The sequence below is a fragment of the Ambystoma mexicanum genome, chromosome 4q (assembly GCF_040938575.1).
Source record: "Ambystoma mexicanum isolate Mex_15411 chromosome 4q, UKY_AmexF1_1, whole genome shotgun sequence".
In the NCBI taxonomy this organism is placed as follows: domain Eukaryota; kingdom Metazoa; phylum Chordata; class Amphibia; order Caudata; family Ambystomatidae; genus Ambystoma; species Ambystoma mexicanum.
In genome coordinates this window covers 950377990-950404729 of record NC_090928.1, presented here as the reverse complement: position 1 = coordinate 950404729, position 26740 = coordinate 950377990, and the positions used below count along the sequence as shown (strand labels likewise).

The 26740-nt window shown below is 42.6% G+C and overlaps 1 protein-coding gene across 3 annotated transcripts in view; it reads left to right on the top strand.

Annotated features, from left to right (window-relative positions):
- Positions 1-26740, top strand: part of MRPS10 (mitochondrial ribosomal protein S10) — a 240645-nt gene that overhangs the window by 12644 nt on the left and 201261 nt on the right. For all 3 annotated transcript variants that reach the window (XM_069608504.1, XM_069608506.1, XM_069608505.1), the window contains exon 2: positions 25213-25277. In XM_069608504.1, the coding sequence (XP_069464605.1) occupies positions 25213-25277 (65 nt within the window). The remainder of the gene's footprint in view (positions 1-25212; positions 25278-26740) is intronic.

Genomic DNA, 26740 nt, shown 5'->3' with positions numbered 1-26740 from the left:
AAGTGTGTACGGGTTCTCAGACACGTCACCATGCTGTGCGCCAGCATATGGTCATGTGGCATTCTCCGGAAGATGTGCAATGAAGTCAGATGTTCGTTTACATTATGGTTACGTGCCACTACTAGAAACCTATGAACTTCAGTAAAAAAACTTTGTTAAAGGGACGTTATGGTTAAGTTGCGCTTCTAAAAACCTATGAAATTCACACAAAAAAACGTTGTGAACGGGACGAATATGGTTCCAAGTTAAACCGAAAAAGCCTTGAAATTCACCAGTTATGGTAAGCTAAGCAACCGTAACTCGCCCCACCACTGTGCACTGCTAAGACTAACACCCAGGACATCAAAGATGACATCACAAATGACATTGATGACATCACTGATGACATCACATGTGCATTTACTACTGTTTCTCATCTGGCTTCTTGCCTGTTCTGCTGCGCTTGTGGGGTGAAAGGGGAACTTAACAAACATTCATTTTACCTGGAGCAAACCTATATGATTTGGCTTTGTTTCCTATGGGAGAACTTTTAGAAACTTTTCAAAGTTTAAGTGGGGGGGCGCCCAAAGCCCTGGAGATTTTAGAAAAAAGTCTTTCTTTTTAGAATGTACTCAATATTTATTATAGCTTTTAGTATAATCGTTCAGTTCCCTCAATGCATAGGAAGTATGAGGTTATAATAACCACTGGGACCTATTCATGTCCAGTATGGACATTATGATTTTACTGTGTTGTTCTCTTGGGCACATTTTCCATCTGTTCTAATCCCCCTATTTCCTCCTTTTAGTGCATGTTGTCACAGATGGCCTCAAGAACACACCATGTAAAACTAACAGATGTCCACATTCTCTGGAACTCTCCCGTCCCCTGCACACCCGATCAATTGTGAAAACAATCAATATTTATGTCAATAATGACAATTTACTTTTTAAGAAATGTTTGAAAAAAGCAATTTAAGACATTGATTATATCAAAAAAATGATGATGATAATCAATTTAATTTCTCAATAAATCATGGGCAACAAATTTAAATTTCAATTCATTAGTTAATCAACAACTGTGTTTTTGCAATTTCACCATTGCTTGTATAGCATATATATACATATCTTTAATCGCACTCAATTTTGGCGCAATAATCTTCGTGGGCACACAATTTGTAAATCACACTTCCCTCAATTCTATGGGGAATTGCCTTATGCCATATATTGTTCATAGAAAAGTGTTTATATTACTCGACGCGTTTCGGGGTTGGTTTTGTCCCCTTCTTCAAGAGATGTTAGCCCTCTTTCATTTCTTTTTTCTTTTCACCTAAAATATATATTACGGTATTCAAATCTTTTGTTTTAATTATATTCTGGCATGTTGTTTTTGTACATTGTTTAAATAATAATCACCTGGATGTCCGATGTATTAATTTCCTAACTTGATGCTTCCTAAAGATTTGCGGTCTTTTCAATGACAACCAAAAAGGTTGTGTGGATTACCCAATTAGTGAGCAACCTATTAAAAAAAATAGAAAAACGATAGAAAATGGCTAGATTAAAATAGGGAATTAGTCCTGAATTTATAGAATAGAGTTTATGTACAGTAATGGGAATTCAATGCATCTCGACTTTATCTGACGCTTTCAATCTTGCGGTCTCACTTCATAAATTTGGAAAATGTAGCCGTAAATCCGCTGTGAAACAATCCCGTGGTGTGGAATTGTCTATGTTGGATAGGAATCCAAGTCGTATCTGCAAAACATATATGCATGTGTTTTAATGGGTGATTCAGATATCATCACCTTAGGGGGTGATACTCACTATAGTGAGTATTTAGGTACTAATCTGTGTGGTATCCTGAGAGACTAGAGGGTGATGGTTATAAATCACTACTACAACATAAGCTGTGGGCTCGTATTCATATTGTAAATAGTTGGATGTTTCTGGGTGTAAATGTCCATGTGGCATCTACTATGTCGGACAAACACAAAGAAAAGCCAAGGAACGCTGGAATGAGCATAAAAGCAACATAAGAACAAACAGTGTACACTTACCGGTAGCCAGGCACTTTGCCTTAAAAAAACACAACATTGCCCAACTGAAGGTGGTAATCTTAGAGATTGTTAAGAAAGCTCAAAGAGGGGGGAACCACTTTAGAAGCATGAATCAGAGGGAAATCTTTTGGATTGAAAAAGTGAACAGCCTAACACCCCATGGGATGAATGAAGATTACAGTTTAGCAGCTTTGTTTATAGGTTATTGGAAGATCCCTAATAAAGATACTCTATAAATAACCTTACACAAAAATCATAGGGACTTGAACCCCATGAAACTTTTTAGGTGTACAAAATATCTAGTAATATGATTCAGATTAACACTTGGGCTTTTGTGAAAATTGTTTACCAAATATCCGGTAATAATGCAATGTTAAAAAATATGGAGAATGTGAGCATGTTCTTTTTGAAATAATAAACACATGGATGTTCCAATACCATGCCCTGCAGGAGATCACTATGTATAAGAACGCAGGCAGTAATAGGATACCACAACAAAAAAAGCTATGCACCATGCCCTCTAGGCGTTCCTTTACACACGAGAATCCAAGTAGTAAGACAATATATTTACGCTTAATTCACTAATACTATTATGCCTAGGTAATACCAGGCGCTCATAACCACCACCTATAGTTACCAAGTGAATTTAACCAGACATATCTCTACACCTGTAGACTGCATTTACCCGCGTCGACATGACGATACCTACGTCACACACTGACGATGTAAACAAAGTGACGTCATCACGCTCATACGTGATGACGTCATGACATAAATAGCGACCATTTTTTAGCGCTAGACACGAAGAGCAGCACGAAAGGCAGTACCAACTCCTGGACCCCCTTGTCCACAGCGAGGTAAGATGGAAGCCACAAGTTATAATTCCAACCACATGTGTCAGAACATTTACACCCAGAAACATCCAACTATTTACAATACGAATATGAGCCCACAGCTTATGTTGTAGTAGTGTTTTATAACTATCACCCTATAGTCTCTCAGGATACCACACAGATTATGTTACGCTCACCTGGCTCCCACAGAGGCGACGATCTGGACTGGACTGCTGCGGTCTCCACCATTGTGACGTATAGGGCTGAGATGACGGACTGGACTGGCCCACCTAGCTTCGTTTGCTTGGCCCGTAGGAATATTCTTCTGCAAGTGGAAAAAGGGAATTAACCATCCGTGGAGTTGAGCGTAAATCCCCCCACCGCGCTGTTCTCCCCACTGATCACCTTGGATGTTCCCTCTTATAGTCTCACCTGATGATTTTAAAAGATGAGCTCTCCATCCTGCATTTAGTGCAGGGGTGCGTAGATAACCAGTTGCTTCACTGGCTCGAAGGAATTGGTGAGTTCCAGGACAATATTGACTCCGATATTCCCGGCAAGACGCCGTAAGTATGTAGTTCGTAAGAGTTCAAAGGCTTGACTTTCACTCTTGTCCGATTCCTTGCAGGTTGCAGCTTGACCCTACTGAAGAGTTCCTCATGGCAACCGGTAATGTTCTGGTAAGGATTTGTATTATCCAACACACAGTTCGATTAAAATAATGTCCATATGTAACCTGTTGCTTTCTCCCTTATTCAGGTGCTGAGAGAGAGTATGAAGTCTCGGGGAATAATGCCTCCGGCGGGAAAATCAGGTAAGTCTTTTGTGGTGAGGAGGGTTCCCCTTGTTAGTCCCTTGTTTCACCTTGCTGTCCTTTTGTTTCCCCTTAGGGGCCGGGGTTCGGCTAGGATGCAGTGGAAGCTGCGCCGACCCGTGAAGAAGAATAGTACCCCCAGTGGTAAAATCAGGTAAGTCTATGGGGGTATTCCTCTGTGTATTCCCTTGGCTCACCTTGCTGTTCTTGTCTTCTCCTTAGGTGCCGGAGTGCGGCGGTAACATGCAGGAGGATGCGGTGAAATGTGAAGATGCTGCGAAGGCCGGTGAGTTCAGCGCGGCGCTGCAGCAGGCAAGGCGACGCGCATAAATAGCTTCTTTCTTCCAGCTCGAAGGCGCGATGGATCAGGAATTTAGGTAAGGATCAAAGGTATTGCTCTTGTTCTAACCTTTTCTCCTTCTTTCTCCCTTTTTCTAGGAGCTCCAACTCGAGGCAGACGTGGCAGATGACTGGGTGCAGACTTGCAGGCACGGTGAGCGTTACGCTGCTGGATGCTGGATGCAGAATAACGCGAAGCGTGTGCTGCTCTTCGGGCATGGTTTAAATAGCCTCCAAAGTAGTCCCAGGTAAGTATTCCTCCCCAGCCCCACCCGAGTAAAAAAATAGTCCCTAGGTAAAATAGTCCCTTCCAAGCCTCGTTTGGCTTGGAGCTCTTGCAGCATGGTCTGCATCGGGTAAGTTTGCAGCATGGTCTGCATCAGGTAAGTTTTAATCTATGAGCCAGGACTGACCCTCCATATGAGACTGGCGCAAGGACTGCACCCAAATAGCCCCTAGTGGGGGCTGTTGGGCTTGCTTGGGGTAACTTGATGCCTGCTTCCGGGGTTGCTGGACTTGGTCTGGCTCCCCGGGGGTAGGCATCATGCCAGATTAGTACCTAAATACTCGATATAACCCTAAGGTGATGATATCTGAATCACCCATTAAAACGCATGCATATGTGTTTTGCAGATACAACTTGGATTCCTATCCAACATAGACAATTACACACCACGGGATTGTTTCACAGCGGACTTACGGCTACATTTTCCAAACTTATGAAGTGAGACCGCAAGATTGAAAACGTCAGGTAAATCGAGTTGCATTGAATTCCCATTACTGTACATAAACTCTATTCTATAATTCACGACTAATTCCCTATTTTAATCTAGCCATTTTCTATTGTTTCTCTATTTGTTTTAATGGGTTGCTCACTAATTGGGTAATCAACACAACCTTTTTGGTTGTCATTAAAAAGACCGCAAATCAGGTGATTACTATTTAAACAATGTACAAAAACAACATGACAGAATATAATTAAAACAAAAGATTTGAATGCCGTATTATATAATTTAGGTGAAAAAAAAAGAAAGGAAAGAGGGCTAACATCACTTGAAGAAGGGGACAAAACCAATCCCGAAACGCGTCGAGTAATATATGTTAACACTTTTCTATGAACAATATATGGCATGAGGCAATTCTCCATAGAATTGAGGGAAGTGTGATTTACATATTGTATGCCCACGAAGATCATTGCGCAAAAATTGTGTGTGATTAAAGATATGTATGTGTATATATATATATATATGCTATACAAGCAATGTTGAAATTGCAAAAACACAGTTGTTTAACTAATGAATTGAAATTTAAATTTTTTGCCTATGATTTATTGAGAAATTAAATTGATGATCATCATTTTTTTGATATAATCAATGTCTTAAATTGCTTTTTTCAAACATTTCTTAAAAAGTAAATTGTCATTATTGACGTAAATATTGATTGTTTTCACAATTGATTGGGTGTGCAGGGGACGGGAGAGTTCCACAGAATTGTGGACATCTGTTGGTTTTACATTGGTTAACACAACCCAGTGTCAAGATTGTTATTCTCCCCGGCACCCCATTAATATCTTACTTACTCTTGAATTAATTTAAAACATAGGTGTGCGCTAGGCCATATGTACATTGGACTCAAGAACACACCAGCCTGCAAAGACCTTTCAAGGTTTTTTTGTTAGTTTTGTAGTCAAGAGGATCCCTAAGGGCCACCACCCTATCTCTCATGTAGAGATTGGCATTCCATCCCTAACCACTGCGTCCCTCAACCCCCTAGAGGGGGCGCTAGAGATTGGTTTCCCTACTATCTAAGATCTGCCTTGTCTAATGGTGATGACGTGAAGGCAGATCCTATCCATAAATTTGGGACCAAAGCCTCTGAGGGTAGCGGCAAGGGTGATGAGAACGCCCACTGACCAGGGTGGGGGCATGGGTTCACCCGACTTTAGGGGATACTACAGGGGAGCTCAGCTGAAGGTGCTCCGGGATTGTAGTATCCTGGAGTAGCCCCATAGCTTGACCCTCCTGCGGTCCACCGTTCGGATGCAAGTTTCTTGGAGTGTAATGATATTCGGCTGTTTGCGCCTGATAAACCGCTCTAATTTCTTAAGTTTAATCGGCGAGTTGCAGCGTTTACATTGAGGGAAAGGATTCTCATTGCTCGCGGGCTAGGCATGAGGATCTAATGCCCCAACCTCTGTGACGCGCAGCCCCTCCCCTTTCGCCCCAACCTCCTCCCATGGGCATTCTCCTTTGGTGAGCACTGCAGCACCTTTACATTTGTTTGTGGAACCCTGGCCCTCCAGTCCCCCCATCCCTCCCAGGCAGCGTGAGATCACTGGCCTCAGCCCCCCTCGAATCCGCACCTCGAGAGTCGTCCCATCGATTGCCTTGAAGTGATCCAACGCGGGACCTCCCCGTCCCGTCCCTTTCCAAGAACTGAGTCCTCCTCTACTCCCCCATGACCATTTAAATGTAACCAAATACCTCATTCTTGCCATAGGCTACTCCTGTTTCTTATGCCCTCCCCAGGCATTATTTTTCTACCCTCCCTCCGATTCCTATGTTGCTTGTCGCTATCAGTAAACATCTGGGCAATTCTTAACAACCTGCCCCTTCCACTGTGACGACCTTATCAAGATTAACTGGATGTTGAATTGCCGTTCTTCCTTGTCTTCTTTGAGCGGGCCGTGGACCATTCCCAGTCTCTCCGTCCAGACCGCTGGGCAGAAGACAAGAGTAGGTGGAGGCGCAGCATCCTCCTCCACTCCCAACAGGGCGAAGCCCTGCTCACATGTGGTTATCTTCTGAGCTTTGCCTTGCCACTCAAAGACTAGGCCGAAGGGGTGAAGCCATCTGTATCGAGTACCCTGGGCTCTTAAGTGCGCAAGGACTGGTCCCATCCTTGGGCGTTTGTTTAGAGTTGCTTGCACCAAATCCTGATATAACGCAATCTATGTTCCGTTGTACGTAACCCGGCCTGCTTTGCGCGCTGCTGAAAGGATTCTCTCCTTCACTGAGTAACTATGCAATGCCACTAGGACATCCCTAGGTCTGGCGCCCGGCTCTGCTCGTTTGGGGCCCACTATGTGTATTCTGTCAAAGACCATGACTTCCGTTTCTTTTGTCTCCAGAAGGTCCACAAAGATGCTCTTCACCACCTGGGAGAGTTCCTGATCATAGGTGTCCTCCGGGAGGGCCTTAATGCGGACATTCAAGCGCCTGGACCTATTTTGTAAATCTTCTACCTGGAGTTGCAGGTTGTGCGTGGCCGTCGCCAGAGTGTCCAGGAGTGCATCCGTCTTTCGTCCATCCTCTGCTAGGTCCTGGATCGTCCTCTTATTCGTATCCACCCTTTCCTCTTGCTGATCTCTCTTGATCTCTGGAATGCCCTCCGCCAGATCTTCCCTAAGGGCGTCCATTTGCTTTTGGCCTGCAGAGGTAATCTTCTCTACAATGTCAGCCAGCAGGAGCTTCAGAGCCGATTGCGTGACGGGTTGTTCTCGGGGCTCAAGATCAGCCAGTGATTCCCCAGCCAGCCAGTCATTGTGAGTCGTTCCCTGGGGGCCCTCCGTACCCTTGGCCCATATCTTAGTCAGCGCGTTCTCCTGGGGTCTTTGGAGAGACTGGGTGTCCTTTATTTTATTCTTAGACATGGAGGCCGTGTCCCCCGAAGTTGTGCCAGGTGACTGGTCTTCCGGATTCCTCCAGCAGGGGGTGGAAGAGCCCACATGATCGTCCGGGACTCCACACCCTGGACCCCTTTCCCCCCCTTAAACTGTAATCCTGGGGTGATTTGGATAGTTGAGCGAAGGATGGCCTTGATCTATCAATGATCCGCACTCTGGTTCCCTGATTCAGTCAGGGGTACCCGCTAAAACGTTGGGGCCCCCCTGGGGGGGCTGCCCCCAAATGTGATGCTGGTTCGTACCTCAGAGGAGCTGCTAGGGTGCAGCGAGGTCAACTCCCCAGGAAGATCACGATCCACCCGGCAGCTCCTGGAATTCGCTGCCACGCACAGTGCGCCACCTCCTGTGGCTGACCTCCGGTAGGTGCACTGCCAGCTCCCAGCCCCAACCCCCAGACCCTCCGAGAAACTGAGGGGGCGGGTCACTGCAGCTTCTCCTCCTGCAGAGGAGCGACCCCGCCTTCTCCATTGCCAAGTGACCGCCCGCCGTTGGCAGCCGCCGGGAGCAGTGCGGTTGGAGCCTTCAGCAATCCGCCGCCTCCACGGAACACCAGGCCGAGGGTGAAACGTGCCCGCTCCCACGCCTTTACTTGGAAGGGGGCTCGCCGCATATCGAAGTCACCTGAGGAGGGCTGCCTCACTTGAGAGGCAAGACTTTTTGGGCATGGGGTCAGGAGCTCGGTGGCTGCAGTGTTCACGACATTGCGGCCATCTTGGAATGCCATACTTTTAAAAAGTATTGATTATGTGTTGTAAATTATGAAAAAACATTGAGAACTAAAACATTTTATAATCCAATTTGGGTATAGGTTCACATTTATTTCAAAGGCCCTACAGCAATCGTATATGATTTGGCTTTGTTTCCTATGGGAGAACTTTAAGAAACTTGTCAAATGTTTAAGTGACATGCTAAGGTACTTATCTAAACTAAGACATTCATTCTTGGCACCCCTAAGGCCCCTGCAGTTTTTAGAACAAAGTCTGACATTTTAAATTGTACTCCATATTTATTATAGCTTTTAGTATTATTACTTCAGTTCACTCCATGCATAGGGAGCATGGTGTTATAATAACCACTTGTGGTTACTTTCTTCCTACGTGTTTCCAAAGGTGAACTGGGACCTATCCATGTACAGGATGGATAGTGTGAATGTACTGTGTTGTTCTCTTGGGCACATGTTCCATCTCTTCTAATCCCCCTATTTCCTCCTTTTAGTGCATGTTGTCACAGATGGACCCAAGAACACACCAGTTCACAATGTCATCCATCGGTCAATATCCAGGAGACAGGCTTTGAGGTCGGGCTGGGGGGTGGTGTCCGAATTGTGGATTTTAAGGATGATTTGGGTATCGTCAGCGTAATTGTAGCACAAGATGTTGTGCAAGCAGATGATTCCAGGAAGGGTGGACATTAGAGGTTGAATAGGAGAGCAGATGGACATGCGCCTTGCGGTACTCCAGTATTAACCGAGCGAGCAGCAGAGGCAAAAGGCAAGAGGAGGGATATTTGTTTCCTGGATTCCAAGGGAGTGGAGACGGTCAAGGCGGATTGAGTGATTAATCATGTCAAAAGCTGCAGAGAGGTTGAGGAGAATTAGTGCAGCGCATTCTTCAGAGTCTGCAGTGACCTTAAGATCTTCCCAGATCGAGGTCAGAGGGATTTTGGTTCCATGTCGTGGTCTGAAGCAAGATTGTGCGGGGTCGAGGAGGCTGTTGGATTCAACAAAAGCGTTTAGCTGGGAGTATGCTGTTCGGACGATGAATTTTGCAAGGAATCTGATGTTCGAGATGGGTCTGTAGTTTTTGGGGTTAAGGGGGTCGAGGAATGGCTTTTTAAGAGGAGGCTTGACCTGTACAATTTTGAAGGCATCGGTGAATATGCCAGAACTTAGGGAGTCATTTAGTATGGTTCTTGCATGTTCTCCTGCACAGGTAGACAAGCATATTTCTTTTAGGTCTGAGGTGGGGCAGGGGCTAAGGGGGGACGCAGATGGTTTGCTAGCAGATAGTATGTCTAGAAACTTGTCTCTGGAGATGGGTCTGAAGGAGTCGAAGGTGGAAAGAGTGGGGGTTGGGGTGGAAGGTGGAGGGGGGGTTGTTGGATTGGTCAGATGTTTGGGGGGAAGGGACAGTTTGTTGTTAAGGGAGGTCGTCCTATCAAGAGCAGTGGTGTAGAAGTGTAGGGAGAAAGAGTCACAGATCGATCACGATGGGGATGATTGGGTAGAGGTGCAAGTGGGTTTGATGAATTCTGATCTAATTCTGTGGAGTTCTTTTCTGCGGTTTCCACTGTTGAGAATTTGTTTGTTGTAATAGGCTTTTTTGGCTTTCCGGATTTCAGCTTTGTAGTTACGATGTTGCAAGGCGAAAGTGGATCTGCTGAGATCGCTTTTTTATGCTCGCTTTTTGATACCAGAGATTTGTTTTTTTGGCCTTCCTCCGTTCCGGTGTGAACCATTTGGGGAATGGTCCATTGCGTGAGGAACCGGGGCACGAGGGGGTGAGAGGAATTAGTGATTCATTGAGCCAAGAGTCGAAAGAGTATCTGTCTGGGGGGAGCGTTGTAGGGGATCTAAGAAATGGGGCGTCGGCAAGGTCAGGAAGGATCTTTACTTTGTTCCAGCATTTAAGGTCTTGGGGGGGGGGGGGGTGAGGATGGAGAAAGGGATGACAAGTGGTCGGACCAGATGAGTGGTTTGAGTGGGATAGATGAATCGGGTCATGGGAGCTGGAAATTACATATGGGGTGTGACCCCTTAAGTGGGTTGGACCGTTCATATGAAGGGAGAGGTTGAGACTATGTACAACCAGATATTGAAGTCTCCTAGGAGAGTCAGAGAGGGGTGAATATATTTGAATGGTGGCTACAGAATTACAGAGTTTGTTTGAGATATTGTCGTAACCAGGGGGTCTGTAGATGAGTAGGAAGCTGTGGGAGAAAGTCGGAGGTAGTGAGAGTTTAACTAGAAGGGATTCACATGATGGAATGCATGTCCAGGATTCAGCGAGTGAGACAGGGAAATTTGAAGAGGATTGCAACGCCGCCTCCTATGGAAGGTGTGTTGTACGGGATGAGCGAGTAGCTGAGAGGGAATGCTTCATGTGCAATAGGGGCAAAGTCATCGGAGAACCAGGTTTCAGTGATAAAGACAAGGGGCCTCATTCCGAGTGCGGCGGGAAGGGGTTAACGGCGCCGGTAAGGATGCCGGTATCGTTAACCCCTTACTGCTGCATAACAAGGTCCTTTAGCGAGTCCTGCTGACGGCGGCTGGTAAAACCAGCCGCCATTAGTGGGAGCCGCTAAAGGACCAGGGAGCTAGCTCCCTAATATATACGAGGACCTAATGACCTCTGACGGGCCCATGGGATCAGGGCTGGCCCTTGAATACCTTAAGACAAAGTTGCTGCACCTCAAGGAGGTTGGGGTGCAGGATTCACATACTCCAACACAATTCAATAAGGACCACTCAAATGGATCAGCACAGAGACTGTTAAGTTCATAAGTGTTTATTCACCACAGCTGGGCACAGTGTTAGGGCTGCACTGTGTCTAAGTTCCCTGCCTCCAAGAGAACTCCCTCCCCAGCATGACAAAGACACATTTATAGCAAAATGGGAGAGGGCAAAATGCCCCCACCTCTCCATGCACATCTTAAGCAACTATAACATTACATTAGCTCATTATCCAATTAATTTAAATTGGACTAAACCCTTCAACAATGAATTACGTTCTAACATCCATTCCTCACTCTGTCTCGGTGCATGGTTCAAATTATAATTGTGCAGCTGGACTTTTCAGATAAGAGTTTCGACCAGGCCTGTTTGGTTTCTGCTTCTAAATCAAGTTCCTGAAGGCTTATGTCCCTGAACGTCTCAACTTTTAAAATGAGCTCATTATTACAGACATTGAGCACTACTCAGTTCTTCATCTTTTAGTTACAATTTAAGTACATGCATTTTTGTTAAAGGCATTCAGCCCAGGCGATTTTCTGTCTGCATATAGAATATCTCATTGTCCATTCTGTGCTTTGCCACCATACTACAACGTGGTAATGCCATTTCCGACTTTATAAACACAATGCCTTTGAATGTTAATATGTTGCAACATCATAAACCCATTTTCGTATAATTCAACACCACATAAGTCCCTTTGAATTTCTCTGGTTAGGTTTCAGTGGGGGGGGGGGGGTGGGTGTCCACTTCATTCAGCTGTTGATTCAACATATATATATATATATATATATATATATGTGTATATATATATATATATATATATATATGTGTATATATATATATATATATATATAGGTTAGGACCTCCATTACACTCCCCATTCCCATTGAGCCCTATGAATGGGTAAATTGAATGAGGAATTACCGGTTCCTCCAAGGAACCTGGACCCGAGTTTGGAGGCAGCCATGCTGCAAATAGCAGCATGGCTACCTCCAAACTCGTAATGAGGTCCTAGGTCTGGTTTGTCAGAAGAGGGGAGGTCGATGCTGTATCTGTTTTTTGCTACAGAGCGGGCATTAAAAAGGATGCAGTTCACTTCGGTGTGGGGAGTGGTCTTGGAGGAGGTCATCGGGGTGTGAGCAGGAGGAGCTTGGGAGATTTGAACTTGTAAGACTTTTATCTTTGCCACAGGACTTTGCAAAAATTTGAACAGTTTAAAGGTGATTTTATGGGCTTTCATTTAAGACGTCATAGACTTCACTGACACATGGGGGAAACGAAATGGCAGAGAATTGGGTAGTATAAGGAAAGTATCCATGATCCCATTGCAAATTTGAATACTTACATGCCTAATGATAATCCACACCCATGTATAAAGTTAGAGAATTTTATGTAATATAAACTCACTGAAAAGCGCAAAAAACTGGTAGAAGGGCGAAACAAGGTCCTATAACCGTGGGGATTGGACTGCTATGCTCTAACTACAATATGTTATCTGCCCATGTGATTGGTTAAAGTGCCACAAATGTATAAATGTGTAAATTAGGTTATGACTGATTTTTGGCAAAAAGGACTGTGGGATGGCTTTTCACCTCATAAAATGCAAACTCATAAACTGGCTCTTCTCCTCGAGGAGGCAACCAACATTGATTGTCCTATCCGCTTCTTGGAGATAGGCCTAGCTCAGTTCTGCCCACCAATCATTCTGTGATGTCACAATGCTCTCTAAAGAAGAGTGGTTGACAGAGCTCCAGACACACACTCTTCTGAATTTCCAGCGCCTGCGTTCATGATCTTACACATTCATCCTGCCAGACTCCAGATTCCACTACAAGGCCAAAGCAAAACTGACCAAATTTCACTGCCAGGCCAAAGCATAGCTGACTCTACTCCAGCAAAGGCCTAGATTAAGAAAATCCCATTAAAATTCAATTAAAAAGGGGGAAAGGCTGTGGTACCTTAGCATCCTGAGACCAGACCAGCTTCTCCACTACCTGTGCCATCCAGTGACCCGAATTGTCCAGCTGCACTTGCCATCCGGTGACCAGACCTTTGCCCAGCTGTCTTTTGCCAGGAGAGTCTGCTACATAGTGACCCGAGCGGTGCAGTGACCAGAGCCCCGTTGACTGTTCCAAAATTCCCAAACCCAACCGTGGACTGTGAGTATCCCACATCCCATAACAGCCTACCCCATCTTGACATGTTTGTCTTTGTTCCACTCTCTAAGCAATCCTATCCCTACCCTGGTAACTTGTTAAAACTGTTAGAATTCTCTGTGCACCCTGTCATTGAATTTCCCAGCATTAGTGCCACTTTCCTATTTTAATTTTGTTCCTCATAGATCATAAGTCATTAGCAATATTTTGTTTAAATTAATTTTCCCTAAAGAAAAGGGGTACACTGCGTGAAGGGTTACAACTGCAGCGTAGCTTTGATAGTCACGGGTGGCGTTCCTCTTTTCTTAGCCATTAAATCTAATTTAAGTAAAATATGTCTTTCATTTTTTTCTCTTTATCACTGCTATATTTTCCTAAAAACGAACCTCACTCTAACTTCCCAATGTCTCTCAATTCAAGATTTCAAAGGTGAAAAATGTCACCACATGAGTAAAATGCATATTAAACATTACAGAAAGAAAACTCTAAGGACATATACAAATATAATAAAGACATGACACAGTATTCTAAAAATAGAGAAAACAAAGATGTTAAAATACATCAGTCGGTAATAGAACCTCAGGAATCTATCCTATCCAGTGAGGTTAAAATTTCTCAGCGTCTCTCAATAATTTAATCCTATCTGGTATAGATTGTAGATTGCAGACTCAACATGTTTCAGTCCTCTATCTGGTAATGGGACTTTCATCAGGAGTGGTCAATTATAGTATTAGAGTTTTATACACAACTAATGCAAGGTCTTCTTTACTGAACCTTCAATCAAAATTCACAAGAAGTAACTGTTGATAAAACTCCAAAAAATAGAATGAACAATTAGCATATATTCTATAAACACATTTAAGGTGTTGAGGCGAGTTCAAGGTTAAATAGATTACCTGGGCTCGCTTATGTAGTCAATCCCTCGAAGAAGAAGAAAGAGTCCAAAAGAATGGGCATATTGAAACATGAAGGTCTTGAATGTAAAGATTGTAGAGAGTGGACATTTTTTGAAGGACATAGGGTGCACATATTTGTTACATGGAAACCTGAGATTAATGGCCCAATCCGGTCTTTAGTGGGACGATTTCCATGATGGGTGGTCTGGTGGATAACTCCTTCTAAATTTATTGATTATATTATCCTCTAGTGAGCGACAGTCTCAAGATGACTGAGGAGAGAACACTTGCCTACAGCGATGATTACGCTACGGCACTTATGCCATCTCTATCATTAATAATAGTGAACTAGGTGAGAACACAGATAAATCAGATGATTGGGATGAGATAATCCAACTACGTAAAAGACTAATAAGAACTGAGCTACATGGGGCGATCATGTTGGAATATCTCAAAAACAAATCCCTACCCCAGTGCCTCACAGTTCCAAATGAACCCCAGCTTTTTTCAGACAACACCAAATTTAAATTGCAGTGGAGTTACATCACAAACCGCCGAGATTGGCTCATTTTGATAACGGACACAGCGAAAGAAACAGCCGATAATTGAGATTGATTTTAAAAAAACTAGAGGAAGATATAAAAAAATTGATATCTTTAGACATTTTTTAAAAAAAAGTAGAAGAAATAGACAAGGAAATGAAGGAATTCAAGCAGACCAACACAATGGAAAGAATCCAAAGGCTTCAAAAGGATCTGGGTAGATATACCCATGAAAGAGCTTATCCATACACAAAAGAAGGTTATAAAATCCAAGCAGGTCAAACTCATGGGCAGATGCGCCAAAATAGAGTAAGGCTCAGAGCAACCTCCTTCAGTTCAAGTAACACTAGCAGTGATCCAGATAATCCAGGAGAGGAAACATATACTAATACTGCCAATTGAGGAAAAGGAAACTCTAACTATAGACAAAGAAGAGGGAATTCCAATCAGCTTAGTAGGCCTTTTTTATACAAAGGCCCCAACAGGGGCAATTGGAACGGAGATCGGAGACTCCTACGGAGCGGCAATCGCTTCTAGTGAATTTGTCAATTTATGAACCTACTCTCATGGAAAGACAACTTTTAAATAAAGGTTTAAGGTATGTGATTTCAAATAAACGCGACCCCTTATTCTGCACAGATTTCTTTAAATGTATCCGGAAAATTAGACTAAAGGAATTTTTTGCTAACCAAACAGGAGAACCAACCGAGTCCCAAATGGTGAACCATTCCGGGCTCAAAAATCCATCCACTTTTTGTCCACCGGCCTATGCTTCATCACCGGAGTCAATGATGTTTGAAAAAAGAGGCATGACAGATGTAGCAAAATTGGAAAAACAAGCAACACCGATGTACCATAACCCACGCTGGAGAAAGAGGCTATGGAATCACTAGCCAAGAATGACAGTATTATCCTCAAAAAGGCCGATAAGGGTGGAGCCATTGTTATGCTCAATAAGGACTATATTGAGGAATGCCTTAGACAATTTAATGATGGGCATTATTATAAGAAATTAGGAATAGATCTAACCAAAGAACTCGATCCTCATTGAACTTAAAAGTACTAAAGCCCGAGATAGGGGTTGGATCAGCAAACAAGAATGGGCATTTCTCAATAACTCAGAAGCAGCTATACCCACCTTCTACTGCCTATCAAAAATTAATAAATCTCTCGTGAAACCTCCGGGCAGACAAATAGTCTTTGGCATTGACTCCATCCTTGAGCCTTTATCTAAATTTGCTGATCATTATCTGAAGGGATACATGCTCCAAATGAAATCATATTTAAAAGACACCAAGGATGTGATAAGGAAATATGAAAACCTGCTATATGATCCCCCATTAATTCATACCTAGTTGGTATCGCTATTGTTTCTCTATATACCAACATTCCGCAAAGAGAAACTTTGGAAACCATTGGAGAGGTCCTGCTCACTAGACCAGACAATGATCCGGTACCCAGCTCCTTCATCTTATGGTGCATCGGACTGGCACTTACGCAGAATTATTTTGAATTTCAGGGTTCCTTTTTTCAGCAGATTGCAGGCACTGCCATGGGTGCCACTATGGCTCCAAGTTTGACAAATCTTTATGTGGAATTCTTCGAGAAGAGGTTAATCTACAATACTCGCCCTTTTGAACAGCATGTCCAGTCTTGGGCACGATACATCGATGATATCATTATGATCTGGACAGGGACAGTCGAGGGAGCGCAGGATTTTCTCTCCTGGCTCAACCATTGCAATCACCATTTACAATTTGCCATGAACATGCAGAAAGGTTCTGTAGATTTCTTAGATTTGACCATTTTCCACGAAGAAGGTCGTCTAATGGTGAAACCCTTCTACAAACCAACTGAGAACAATTCTTTACTTCACTACCAAAGTCATCACATCAAACACTTGAGAGACAATTTGCCGTATGGCCGATTTTTACATCTCAAGAGGAACAGCAGCCATTGGACTGCGTTCGAGGAATAAGCGAAGAATCTAGCTTCCAAATTGAAAGAAAGGGGCTACCCTAAAAAACGGATTAAGAAATCTGTAAAAAGAGCCTCTAATAATAACCGGGATGCCTTGTTAGAATACAAGATTAAACAGCCACCTGGGGAACGCCTGGTATGCGTGAATACGTTCACCAATCTCAGCCTTAAGATCAGCCAAATTGTCAGAAAACACTGGAGGGTGTTTACAGATACCAATTCCGAAGTACTCCTACCTCTGTTTGCCTATAAACAATCTACCACCATTGGCAACCGGACGAGTAGTAGTAAGCTAAAAGAAAAAACACCAAAATGAACAGTTTGACACAGTCATGGGGCTTACACCTATCACTGGACATTTCCCGTGCGGGAACTGTGCCATATGTAAACTCGCATCAAAAACCAACAAAGTAAATATTGGACTACCTAAGCCATGGCATCAGAAACAGTTGACAAACTGTAATTCAGAATATGTAGTTTATATGATTATGTGCCCGTGTAATCGGCATTACATAGGCAAGACAAACAGAAAGGTAAAAACACACATCTTGGAACACAAGAGCTGTTTGAAGAATAAAGTTCTCACAGCCCCCCTAGTGAAACACTTCACCGCGGCACGACATGGTTTTGAAGACTTTCAATGGACAGTTCTATTGATGGTAAGGGGTGCTAGCCACAATATGAAAAGTAAGGGGTGCTAGCCACAATATGAAAAGTAAAATACTGTTTGAAAAGGAGCAGAGGTTGATTTTTTCTAACCCAAAGTGATTTACACGGTCTTAACGAAACAATTGATTGGCTCAAAATTTAAATACCAGTGGTGTCCCAGAGAAATCCCGTTTTTCATAATCTAAAACGGATTCTATATGACGCTTGGATATTAGCGCACATTAATAGTCACTCGTGTTACATGTATCGGGCCCCCACTCCTTCTTTTTTCTAAACAGAAGTGCTGTGTATATTTTATATCCCCTGGGGAGGGGAGTCCCTGCATGGTAAGATAATTTTTTTACCACATGGTGATGGTCTACATCGTGAGTTGTGAGCACTAACAATTTCCTAATGAAATAATAGCCTTTAACATACAGGGAATAGTGAAGACAAAAGAAGGACTAAGGACTATGTTTCCCGACTTCCTAATCGACATCTCCCAAGATGGCGGACTTCTGCAGCGTTACTCTGGCATTAGGAAGCTCCCATTGATTAAAGTAGACTACACAAGTCGTAACGTCTATAATAGCTTTGGTTTGTGGCTTTTTGGTTCTAGACATCGTCTGGACCTTACGCACAAGCGTGGATGATGTACACTCAGCCGGACTAATACCGTATTCCGCGCAGCAAAATTATCTTGACCTAACTAATATCGTGGAGACCTCCAGAGGGGGCAATAATCGCTCTTTCCGAGGTAAGAAGCCGTATTTAATGGCATTAATGTTTCAGGCATTTTTGGGCACCAGTGAAATGACAGATACACAGTTTCACCTTGTAGTTTTTAAATATTGAATTCTCTTTTTCACGTGAGACATGTGAGCACCAATGTCTACAGATTAATGGCCAATCTAACCATCCCCTCTTTTTATAAATTTGTTTATAGGAGTATGTTGAAGTAATTAGACCTTCCCGTTTCAATATGCCCAATCTTTTGGACTCTTTCTCCTTCAAGGGATCGACTACATAAACAAGCCCAGGTAATCTATTTAACCTTGAACTCGCCTCAACACCTTAAATGTGTTTATAGAATATATGCATATTGCTCATTCTATTTTTTGGGGTTTTATAAACAGTTACTTCTTGTGAATTTCGATTGAAGGTGCAGTAAAGAAGACCTTGCATTAGTTGTGTATAACACTCTAATACTATAATTGACCACTCCTGATGAAAGTCCCATTACCAGAGAGGGGACTGAAACATGTTGAGTCTGCAATCTAGGATCTATACCAGATAAGATTCAATTATTGAGAGACCCTGAGAAATTTGAACCTCATTGGATAGGATACATTCCCGAGGTTCTATTACTGACTGATGTATTTTAACATCTTTGTTTTCTCTGTTTTTAGAATATTGTGTCATGTCTTTATCATATTTGTTTATGTCCTTAGAGTTTACTTTCTGTAATGTTTAATATGTATTTTACTCATGTGATGAAAATGTTTCACCTTTGAAATCTTAAAGTATTTTATGTATTTTTTTAATTAATTGTTCAGTTGTGTTGAGTTAGAGTAACTGTTGACAGCCCCACTTCCTACCTTTCATTTCTAATTGATTCCTATTTTTCACAAAAATAAGGTGGGAGACCACCCCGGCTGGGTGTGGACATTTGGGTTCTCCCAACTATTTGTTTTGAGTACCTCTATATTGTCCCTGTGATATATATCGATCCCCCAGTCCAAAAACCGCATTGAGAATTTAAGTATTTCACCCGTTTTCCCTCCAACTCGTTTGTGTCCTTTTAAACGGGAATTGGGAAAATTGCAACTTTCCAACGTGTCATTCGGCTGCAGAATGTTCTAATTTTCCACTTGTTTTTGAATTGTATGCTTCTTGTTGATATCTTGCCTTGTGATTGATAGGGTTTATGTATTACTGTCATCGTCAGAAGTCATATTAGTCTCAAAGATTTAACACACATTAATTATTTATTTGCAAATTTCCGGGTGTCATTTCATGCTATTACAAAGGGTTATTTTGTGAGGGAAGGACAGATTTTGATTTTGTTGGCTGCCACTTATCCCTGACTACCTGCAGCTTCTTTCTATCCACTCAGAATTTGGTGATTTGTGGGTTGAGGGAACATTGCAGGGGAAACCTTACCTTTTGGTGCTATCCATCCGAATTCAAAAAGTGCTCCTATTAAATTGTGCTTTGGATATGATCTACTAGAAGGTTAACCAAGTGCATTGCTTCCATTTCCATTGTAATTATCACCCCAATGGTGATTGCTGCCCAATATTAAAATGTGTGTGGTTTTTGTGAATTCTAAGAATAAATAAATATTGTATTTCACCAACCGGACTCGTTTATGGTCCATTGTGACCCGGGATATTTGTAAAAGGGGGTGTGAGACGGGTCGGGGATCGGCTCAATTTGAATTCATTGAAATGAAAGAAAAAGCATTCCTTTTGAGCACCACACCCCAGGCCAAGACCAAGTGTCCTGGTCCAGTGTGTGACGCCGATCGGAATCCTTATCATTCATATGAGGTTAAGAGGTTATCCTATTGGGTAAGCAAATTGAAGTCCAATAAGGAAACAATTGTTACGGACAAAGTATTTTAGGATGCTGCTGTTTGATAGGTCTCAATTTTAGTTGGATCAACTCTGGGTCTACGTGTAGCGCCAGTATTAATCCTGGACGGCGCACCACTCGTGTGTATCTGGATGGTGACACAGCGGTGAACTATGTTTCGGCAGATCAGAGTAGTAGCCGCCTTCCTCAGGACCAAAGATCTGAGTGGGCTGGAAATTACCCCTACAAACTCACAATGGAGATCTGGCTGGGAGAGCTCAGCCTTGTATGGTAGAGTCGCTCCCCCTCGATGATTGGCAAAGTACGGCAAGGTTCCTTCATAATGGCTTCAACTCGAAAAACACATCTTGATAAAGCGATGTGGCCGTAATGGAGAAGGGAATCCCACAAGCTGTGGGTGCAGCGTGCCACTGGGATGCACAGGATGTCACAATCCACAGGTACAGCGGACTCGGTAAGTGGCGGTCCGAGTAACAGAAGATGGGGTCTAATCAGAGGGGAATGGCTCGATCCGAGACGGTGAGCACAATGGCATGTCCCGGCTCCTTTGGCTGCAGCACGACATGGGCTACACTCCCCTCAAACACGTAGGCTGTCTTGGGTGACGTGAGGGCCAATTGATTCTGCAGCCTGCACTTTACCGACGATATCCAAGAACAATCAAAGTACACAAAAAAGCGTTGACACAGAATTCTTTGTAAATTGCTTCCAAATGCAATTCCGGCTCAATTTTAGCACACACTGGCTCAGGTGAGGAGTGGACGATGAATTTGTTATGTTTGTTGGTATGTAGGACAGTGGTCTGTATACGTATATCTTCTCAATGATCTCTCGAGTAATTTAAAATGGTGTATTGAAAAGGTAACCATGAACGGTTTAGAGTTTTTACTGTTTATTTCCAACAATGTTGTATTACTCAAGTTTCCCTAGTTGCCAGAAATACCCAACTTTTAAAATGTTTCACTTTAGACTTCTTTATCTATCCCTACTTTCGGGAACAGTGAATAATAAATCAGTGAAATATGGCCCTTATTAAAAACGTTCATAGTGCCCTTTAAAGGTCACCTAATGTTTTTGAAATGTGTTGGTTGACATGTCCCTTATGTAGAGCTCACTGATGGAAAAAAAGACCCTCACCAGTGACGAAACAACCAACGAGTCTAGTTTCCCAACGGTGAGCCCAACCGACATGCAGAAAGGGATATTTTAGAGTGTTGGATGTGGCCGCATTTCTAATACTAATGTACCTTTTCCATTGTACGCTTTTCTGACCATGCACTGAAAATGAAGGAGCAAGATGCTTCATCAATTACTTTTCCAGAGTCAACATCAACCTCACTTGCCTATCAAGTAATTATATTGTACTAGTCCTTTTATATGCAAATGAACAATGCATGCATGTCTTATGCTTGGAATTTAAACGTATTGAAATTATTATGTATAGTATTAGGTATTTACCCAAAGTGGCATGTATGGACGTCTCAGTATGCAGCATTGTTTGCATATCATGTTTTAAGTTTAATTTTGCTTTTATATCGTATTAAAACCAGTACTATGTTATAGGGGGATGCTGGAACTTCGACTACAATCACTTCCTCATTTGCAACAGGTCCAGATTATGAGGTATGCATACTTAGTTTCCTTGTTACAATGAAAGTAAATCCTACAAAAGATATACTTTGAGACTGAAATACATGTGACGTTGCACTGGTTCAAACTTTTCTGATTTTGGTTCTAACATTACACTTCCTCCCTAATGCAGAATAGATTTGAAAGGAAACATTACAAAAGCAAACTACTTTTGAAGGCAACGTTATAATCACTATGTTTTGCAGAGTGATCTTGGATCAAGTCCATGTGTCATCTCGGAAGGCTATCAGGTGAAATCTGAAATGTATATTGTGACCAAATCACGTACATAGTTTCCGAGGGGCATGTTCATACGAATGTTCTATTTGTGTTGCAACAACAAACCTTATAGTATAAGGTTTGCAATCAGTGTAAACTTCTTTTTGAGGAATTGCTCTGTGCGATTAAAGATTTTACATTTAAGTTTGATTGGCATTTAACTTTTTTTTTTTATGATTCTTCTCTCCAAGGAATGTACTGAAGATGTTGAGTTTGAAGAGGCACATGGACCAGAGATATACATAACCTAATATGAAATACAATTGAGCATCACATTGGAAATACATTTTTATAATGTTGTAATGTTTTGAAGTCAAACATACATTTCCTTGATTTAAACCATATAAAACGCTCTATTTTTCACGGTTTCGAAGTGAATTAAGGGTAAAGAACAAATCAGTTTGTTTTGGAGAAGTTTTTAAGTGGATGTTTTAGTTATATTATGTTTTTAGTTGGAAAATCTATCTTCTGTATGTGTGATATACAAAGAGCATGTTTTTCTAAAATCTGTTGGAGGCCCTGAAGGAAGAGGATTATAAAGACTCAGACAACAACTGAAACCAAAGATGACGCTTGCCAAACAGATTTCACAATAGAGCCACTACTATTTGAGGCACAGCGTGGTCTAGTCAATATTCAGACTCCTGATGCATGTGTCCATTGGCCAGAAAATGAATGGAATCTCACCTGCGAACCATACAGAGTTACCATGAACCAAAGCTACTTTGTGGAAAATCACTGAGATGAAATGAAGACAATGAAGATGCATTGCATTTGCTTGCAGACCCTTTGACACCATCTACACCCTCTAAAAATATTCCACCCGCCAAACGTTCAATGTTACCTGTTTCTCCAATTCATGCGGAAATATCACAGAATTTGCTCAAGATCTCGACTTCAGTATGCCTAGTTTGGGGGAATTGTCCACCACTATCAAGTTGCAAAGCACAGTACTTCAGGACGATTGGCTATTAACCCCTTAACCGCCATGGACCCCCCCCCTCCCCCAGTGCCAAGGTCTTTTTTGGTGTGTCGCCATTCAATCCCTTGTAACTTTTTTATTACATGAGATATCTCAGCAAATTTGGCCCCTTTTTTCCCACATGTAGATGGTCGTAATGCCACCAGGGAATCCTAGTTTGCTGTAGGCGGGTGAGCGAAAATAACCAAAAAGGGAGAAAATGTTGGGTTTTTTCAGAAAATGCCAATAAAATGATGTACAAAGAAGCCTGTGGTTTTTTTCTTGTAAGTCCTAGGAACAAATGGTTTGCTGTGCTGAATTCCCCCTTTCCCAGGCGTTCAGGAACAGGTTGAGTGGAAACCAAGAAAGCATATTGTGATGTGGTTATCAACTGTTTTGTGAGAGGTTGGCGATTTTGGCCTTTTTTTCAAATAGGACATGCGTGGACAGAATGGAAAAAAAGGGTAGGAAAGATGAATGGGAGGACTGAAAGGCATACATACATTTGAGAAAATTCTAAGTTTAGCAAGGGGTGATTTGCGCCGGGCAAGTAACAACTATGTAGAGAAGAATTCCATTGTTTGGGAAAAAATTGGGAAAATGACCGAAAAAAAGGTATGTGGTGGATATGGTTGGCAATGGCTTCTGTGAATTTTGAGAACAACAATGCTCCGCTACATTCCCCCAACTCTTCCAGTTTGGAAATCACACGTCTTTCGTAATGTTTCACAAATTGGGGAATATACATATTAAAATGTATTCCCAATATCCAATACATTGATTAAAACCTAGGTATTTCGAAATGTTTTGAAATGTAAACTTTGTCAACTCTGTGTACATCAGAGACCAGTGTAGAGTGTTGGCTTTGCCACAAGGAGTGGTACAAGAACTTGCGTCATGATTCAAGGTTTATTTCTGATGCTGAGAAATGCCTGCAGAGCACAATAGCAATCAAAGAGAGCAAGAATGTTTATTTTCCCATCTGATCATTACAGGGGCACTGCAAGAGAGATATGAAGGGTAGAGAGATGTGGAGAAAAGGGCTTGTCGGCTAGAGGAGGTGGATTTCAAAGCAACCCTGAAGCTGATGAGCTGCACGAGAACCAAGGCGAATTTGAAGTATAGTGTCCAGAGTAGAAAGTGTGATTCATGACACTCGCATTTGCCTGAGGCTAAATCGTTGAACTGTAGTGGAGAGGTAGAGCATCCACTTGAAGCAGGAGACCGGGGAGCAAGAGACCTACGACAGAAAAAGCTCACCATAGAAGTGCCTGTGCTGGGAGCCAAGAGGTTGACTCGGAGAGAGAAGTGGGGAGAAGGAGGATGCAAAAGGGAGCCCGAGACGGCAACGAGAAAAGACACAGGGATGTTAGACACTTAGAAGCAGCACTTTGGTAAGCTGAGGAAACAAGCAGCCTATGCCTGTGCCTCAGCACCTAGGCGTAGCGAGGCCGGGCGAGCAAAACAAAACATTTAAATGGAGAAGCAATGTATTGTGGATGTTAGTCTTTTCTCAATACTTCTGACAAAGATGTTGTCGGGTATTATTCAAATGGAGAACCATTGCATTGTGGCAATTAGTCTGTATTCCCAAACTCCAAGGAAAGGACTGTTAAGTAGTATTCAGATGGTCAAACGTTTAATTGTGAGGATGTAAGTTTATATTTCCAGTACACACTGAGAATGAACCTGAATACAGTGGGTTTGCATGCTCCAAACTAAAACATTTATTCCCGAAACATTGTGCTTAAGAGGTAACTGTGAAAAAAGATCTGCCTGAAAACGAAGTCTCTGAAAAGTGAATTGGAGAGAAGGAATGGGAGAGTGTAAGTGAATGAGAGGGAAGGAGAATTAGAACATTTGTTTATTGGGAACAGAAGGCCAGGTTCCCAGACCAAGCTCTGAAGGAGGAATTGAAATCCACATTTCAGGATCAACTGTTGAAGGATATTGTTATGTCTACTGTCAACTATTAGTAATTGGCACTCACAGTTCCTCCACCACCCTGTTCGAGAGACCAGCATAACTGGCCAGTGGCCAGGCAACCTTTCAAGATCCATACCACCTGTCAAATGTATCAATAAAATATTTTAATTGCATGCCTGTCCAATATCATTATGTTAAATGGCCACATTAATAGTTATTTGGTGGGACACAATCTTCTAATGTGTTAGCATTAATGTATGGGGGCTGTCTTATCTTTCACAATACTTATTTTAATGCAGAAGGAAATGTTTACTTTGTGTTTGGGACATAAAACTCCACAGACTTTATTTTCGATGTATAAAAGAGCAATGTGTTTGGGCGCATGGGTTGAATTATGTACTAATTATGTTTGGAACTTTTTTTGTCACTTTTATTAGGCACCATGGATGTTCCCCCTAAGCTGTTTATCTGGGTCTGATCTCTCAACACATTCTTTATTTTTGTAAGTAGGAGTACAAAATGCTAATTAACATTTCCAAACCTTGCTTTCTTCTTTTAAACTTGCATGCTGTTGTTCCCAGTTGAATCTACATGAGCTCCCCGCAAACAAGTTTCTATGTATTTCCTTACTTTGCCATAGAACATTTGTAATTGGCTCCTTTAACAAGACTGTGCTTTATGTGGCCTTCTCACTGCTAATGATCACTCTGACGCTGGAAGAAAACTTCAAGGGTGTTTATTTTACATTTTTCCAAATCTCAGTGGACTTAATCAGCGTTATCAGCCAGACAGTTCTTCAAGGGGTTGGGGGTACTTGGGGCTAGGGCCCTCTCTCTCTCTCTCTCTCTCTCCCTCTCTCTCTTTTCCTCTTTTCCTTTCTCCCTCTCTCCCTTTCTCTCTCTTTTCCTCTTTTCCTTTCTCCCTCTCTCCCTTTCTCTCTTCGCACTTGGGTTACCCCCACCCTAGCCCAGGAATCCATAATCCTGGTTAGTAACAGGGCTCTGTAACCCCCTACTGTCTATTGCTTAGGCTAATGCAGTGGCTTGCTGAGTCCATTGGGGTCTTTCTACCTGTTAGGGAGCATTAGCATTGCTCTGCCAATTCCCTTTAACCTAAGAGACTCCCAGCTCTTTTGCTAGGCTCAAGGCTTTTTAATTTTTACTCCTGAGTGAGTGGGACTTTTTTCTCCCTCACTCATGTGTTTTCCTGACTATGATCTTCTGTGTTTCTTACTGTTTTTATGGAGTTTGGTAAACTCCAAAGGCATTGTGACACACCGCACCTTCCGTGCAGTGCCACTGAGAAGTCCCTTGGACTTCTCTTAATGTTTAACTACTTTTTCTTGGGTGAACTACTATTCCCAAGAATAGTAAGACGACTCCTGTCTTTATGGGTCCAGCACATACCACCCTATGTGGAGTGCTGGGGGGTTACATAGTAACTCCTTTAACCCATTCTTCATGTAACATTTTGTTAAACTAACTCACTTGGATGGCTGGTGGCAGTGGTTTCTTTTTTACTACCTGGGGACCTGTATCTATAGGCTGCTAGCTCAGCTGCAGTACAGCACCCAAAGTTGAAAACTTTCACAAAATGGCCCCTGTCATTTTTTTTTTCACCAGTTCTGTCAGTTCCTTCTGGGCTTTTACTCTGTTGTTTGAGTCCTTTGTGTGTTTTGCCTTTGGCTGGCTTCAGTCCTGAAGCCTGCCCAGGTTCCAGTGTGTCTAGAAATGAAGGAAGTGAGGGAGGGTCCCGAAACCTCCCTGTCCTTTTGTCTCTAGGTGTGCCTGAGTGAAACCAGTTCATATTGGCCATCTGGCTGTCCTGGAGGACAGCCACCCTGCTGTGTGATTGACAGCCTAGGACTGTGAATGAATGGGAACGAGCATAAAAAGTGAGGTTTTTGGGACTAGAAGCAGAGTTGACCACTGGAAGACAACATCTGAAGTCCGAAGCAGAAGACGA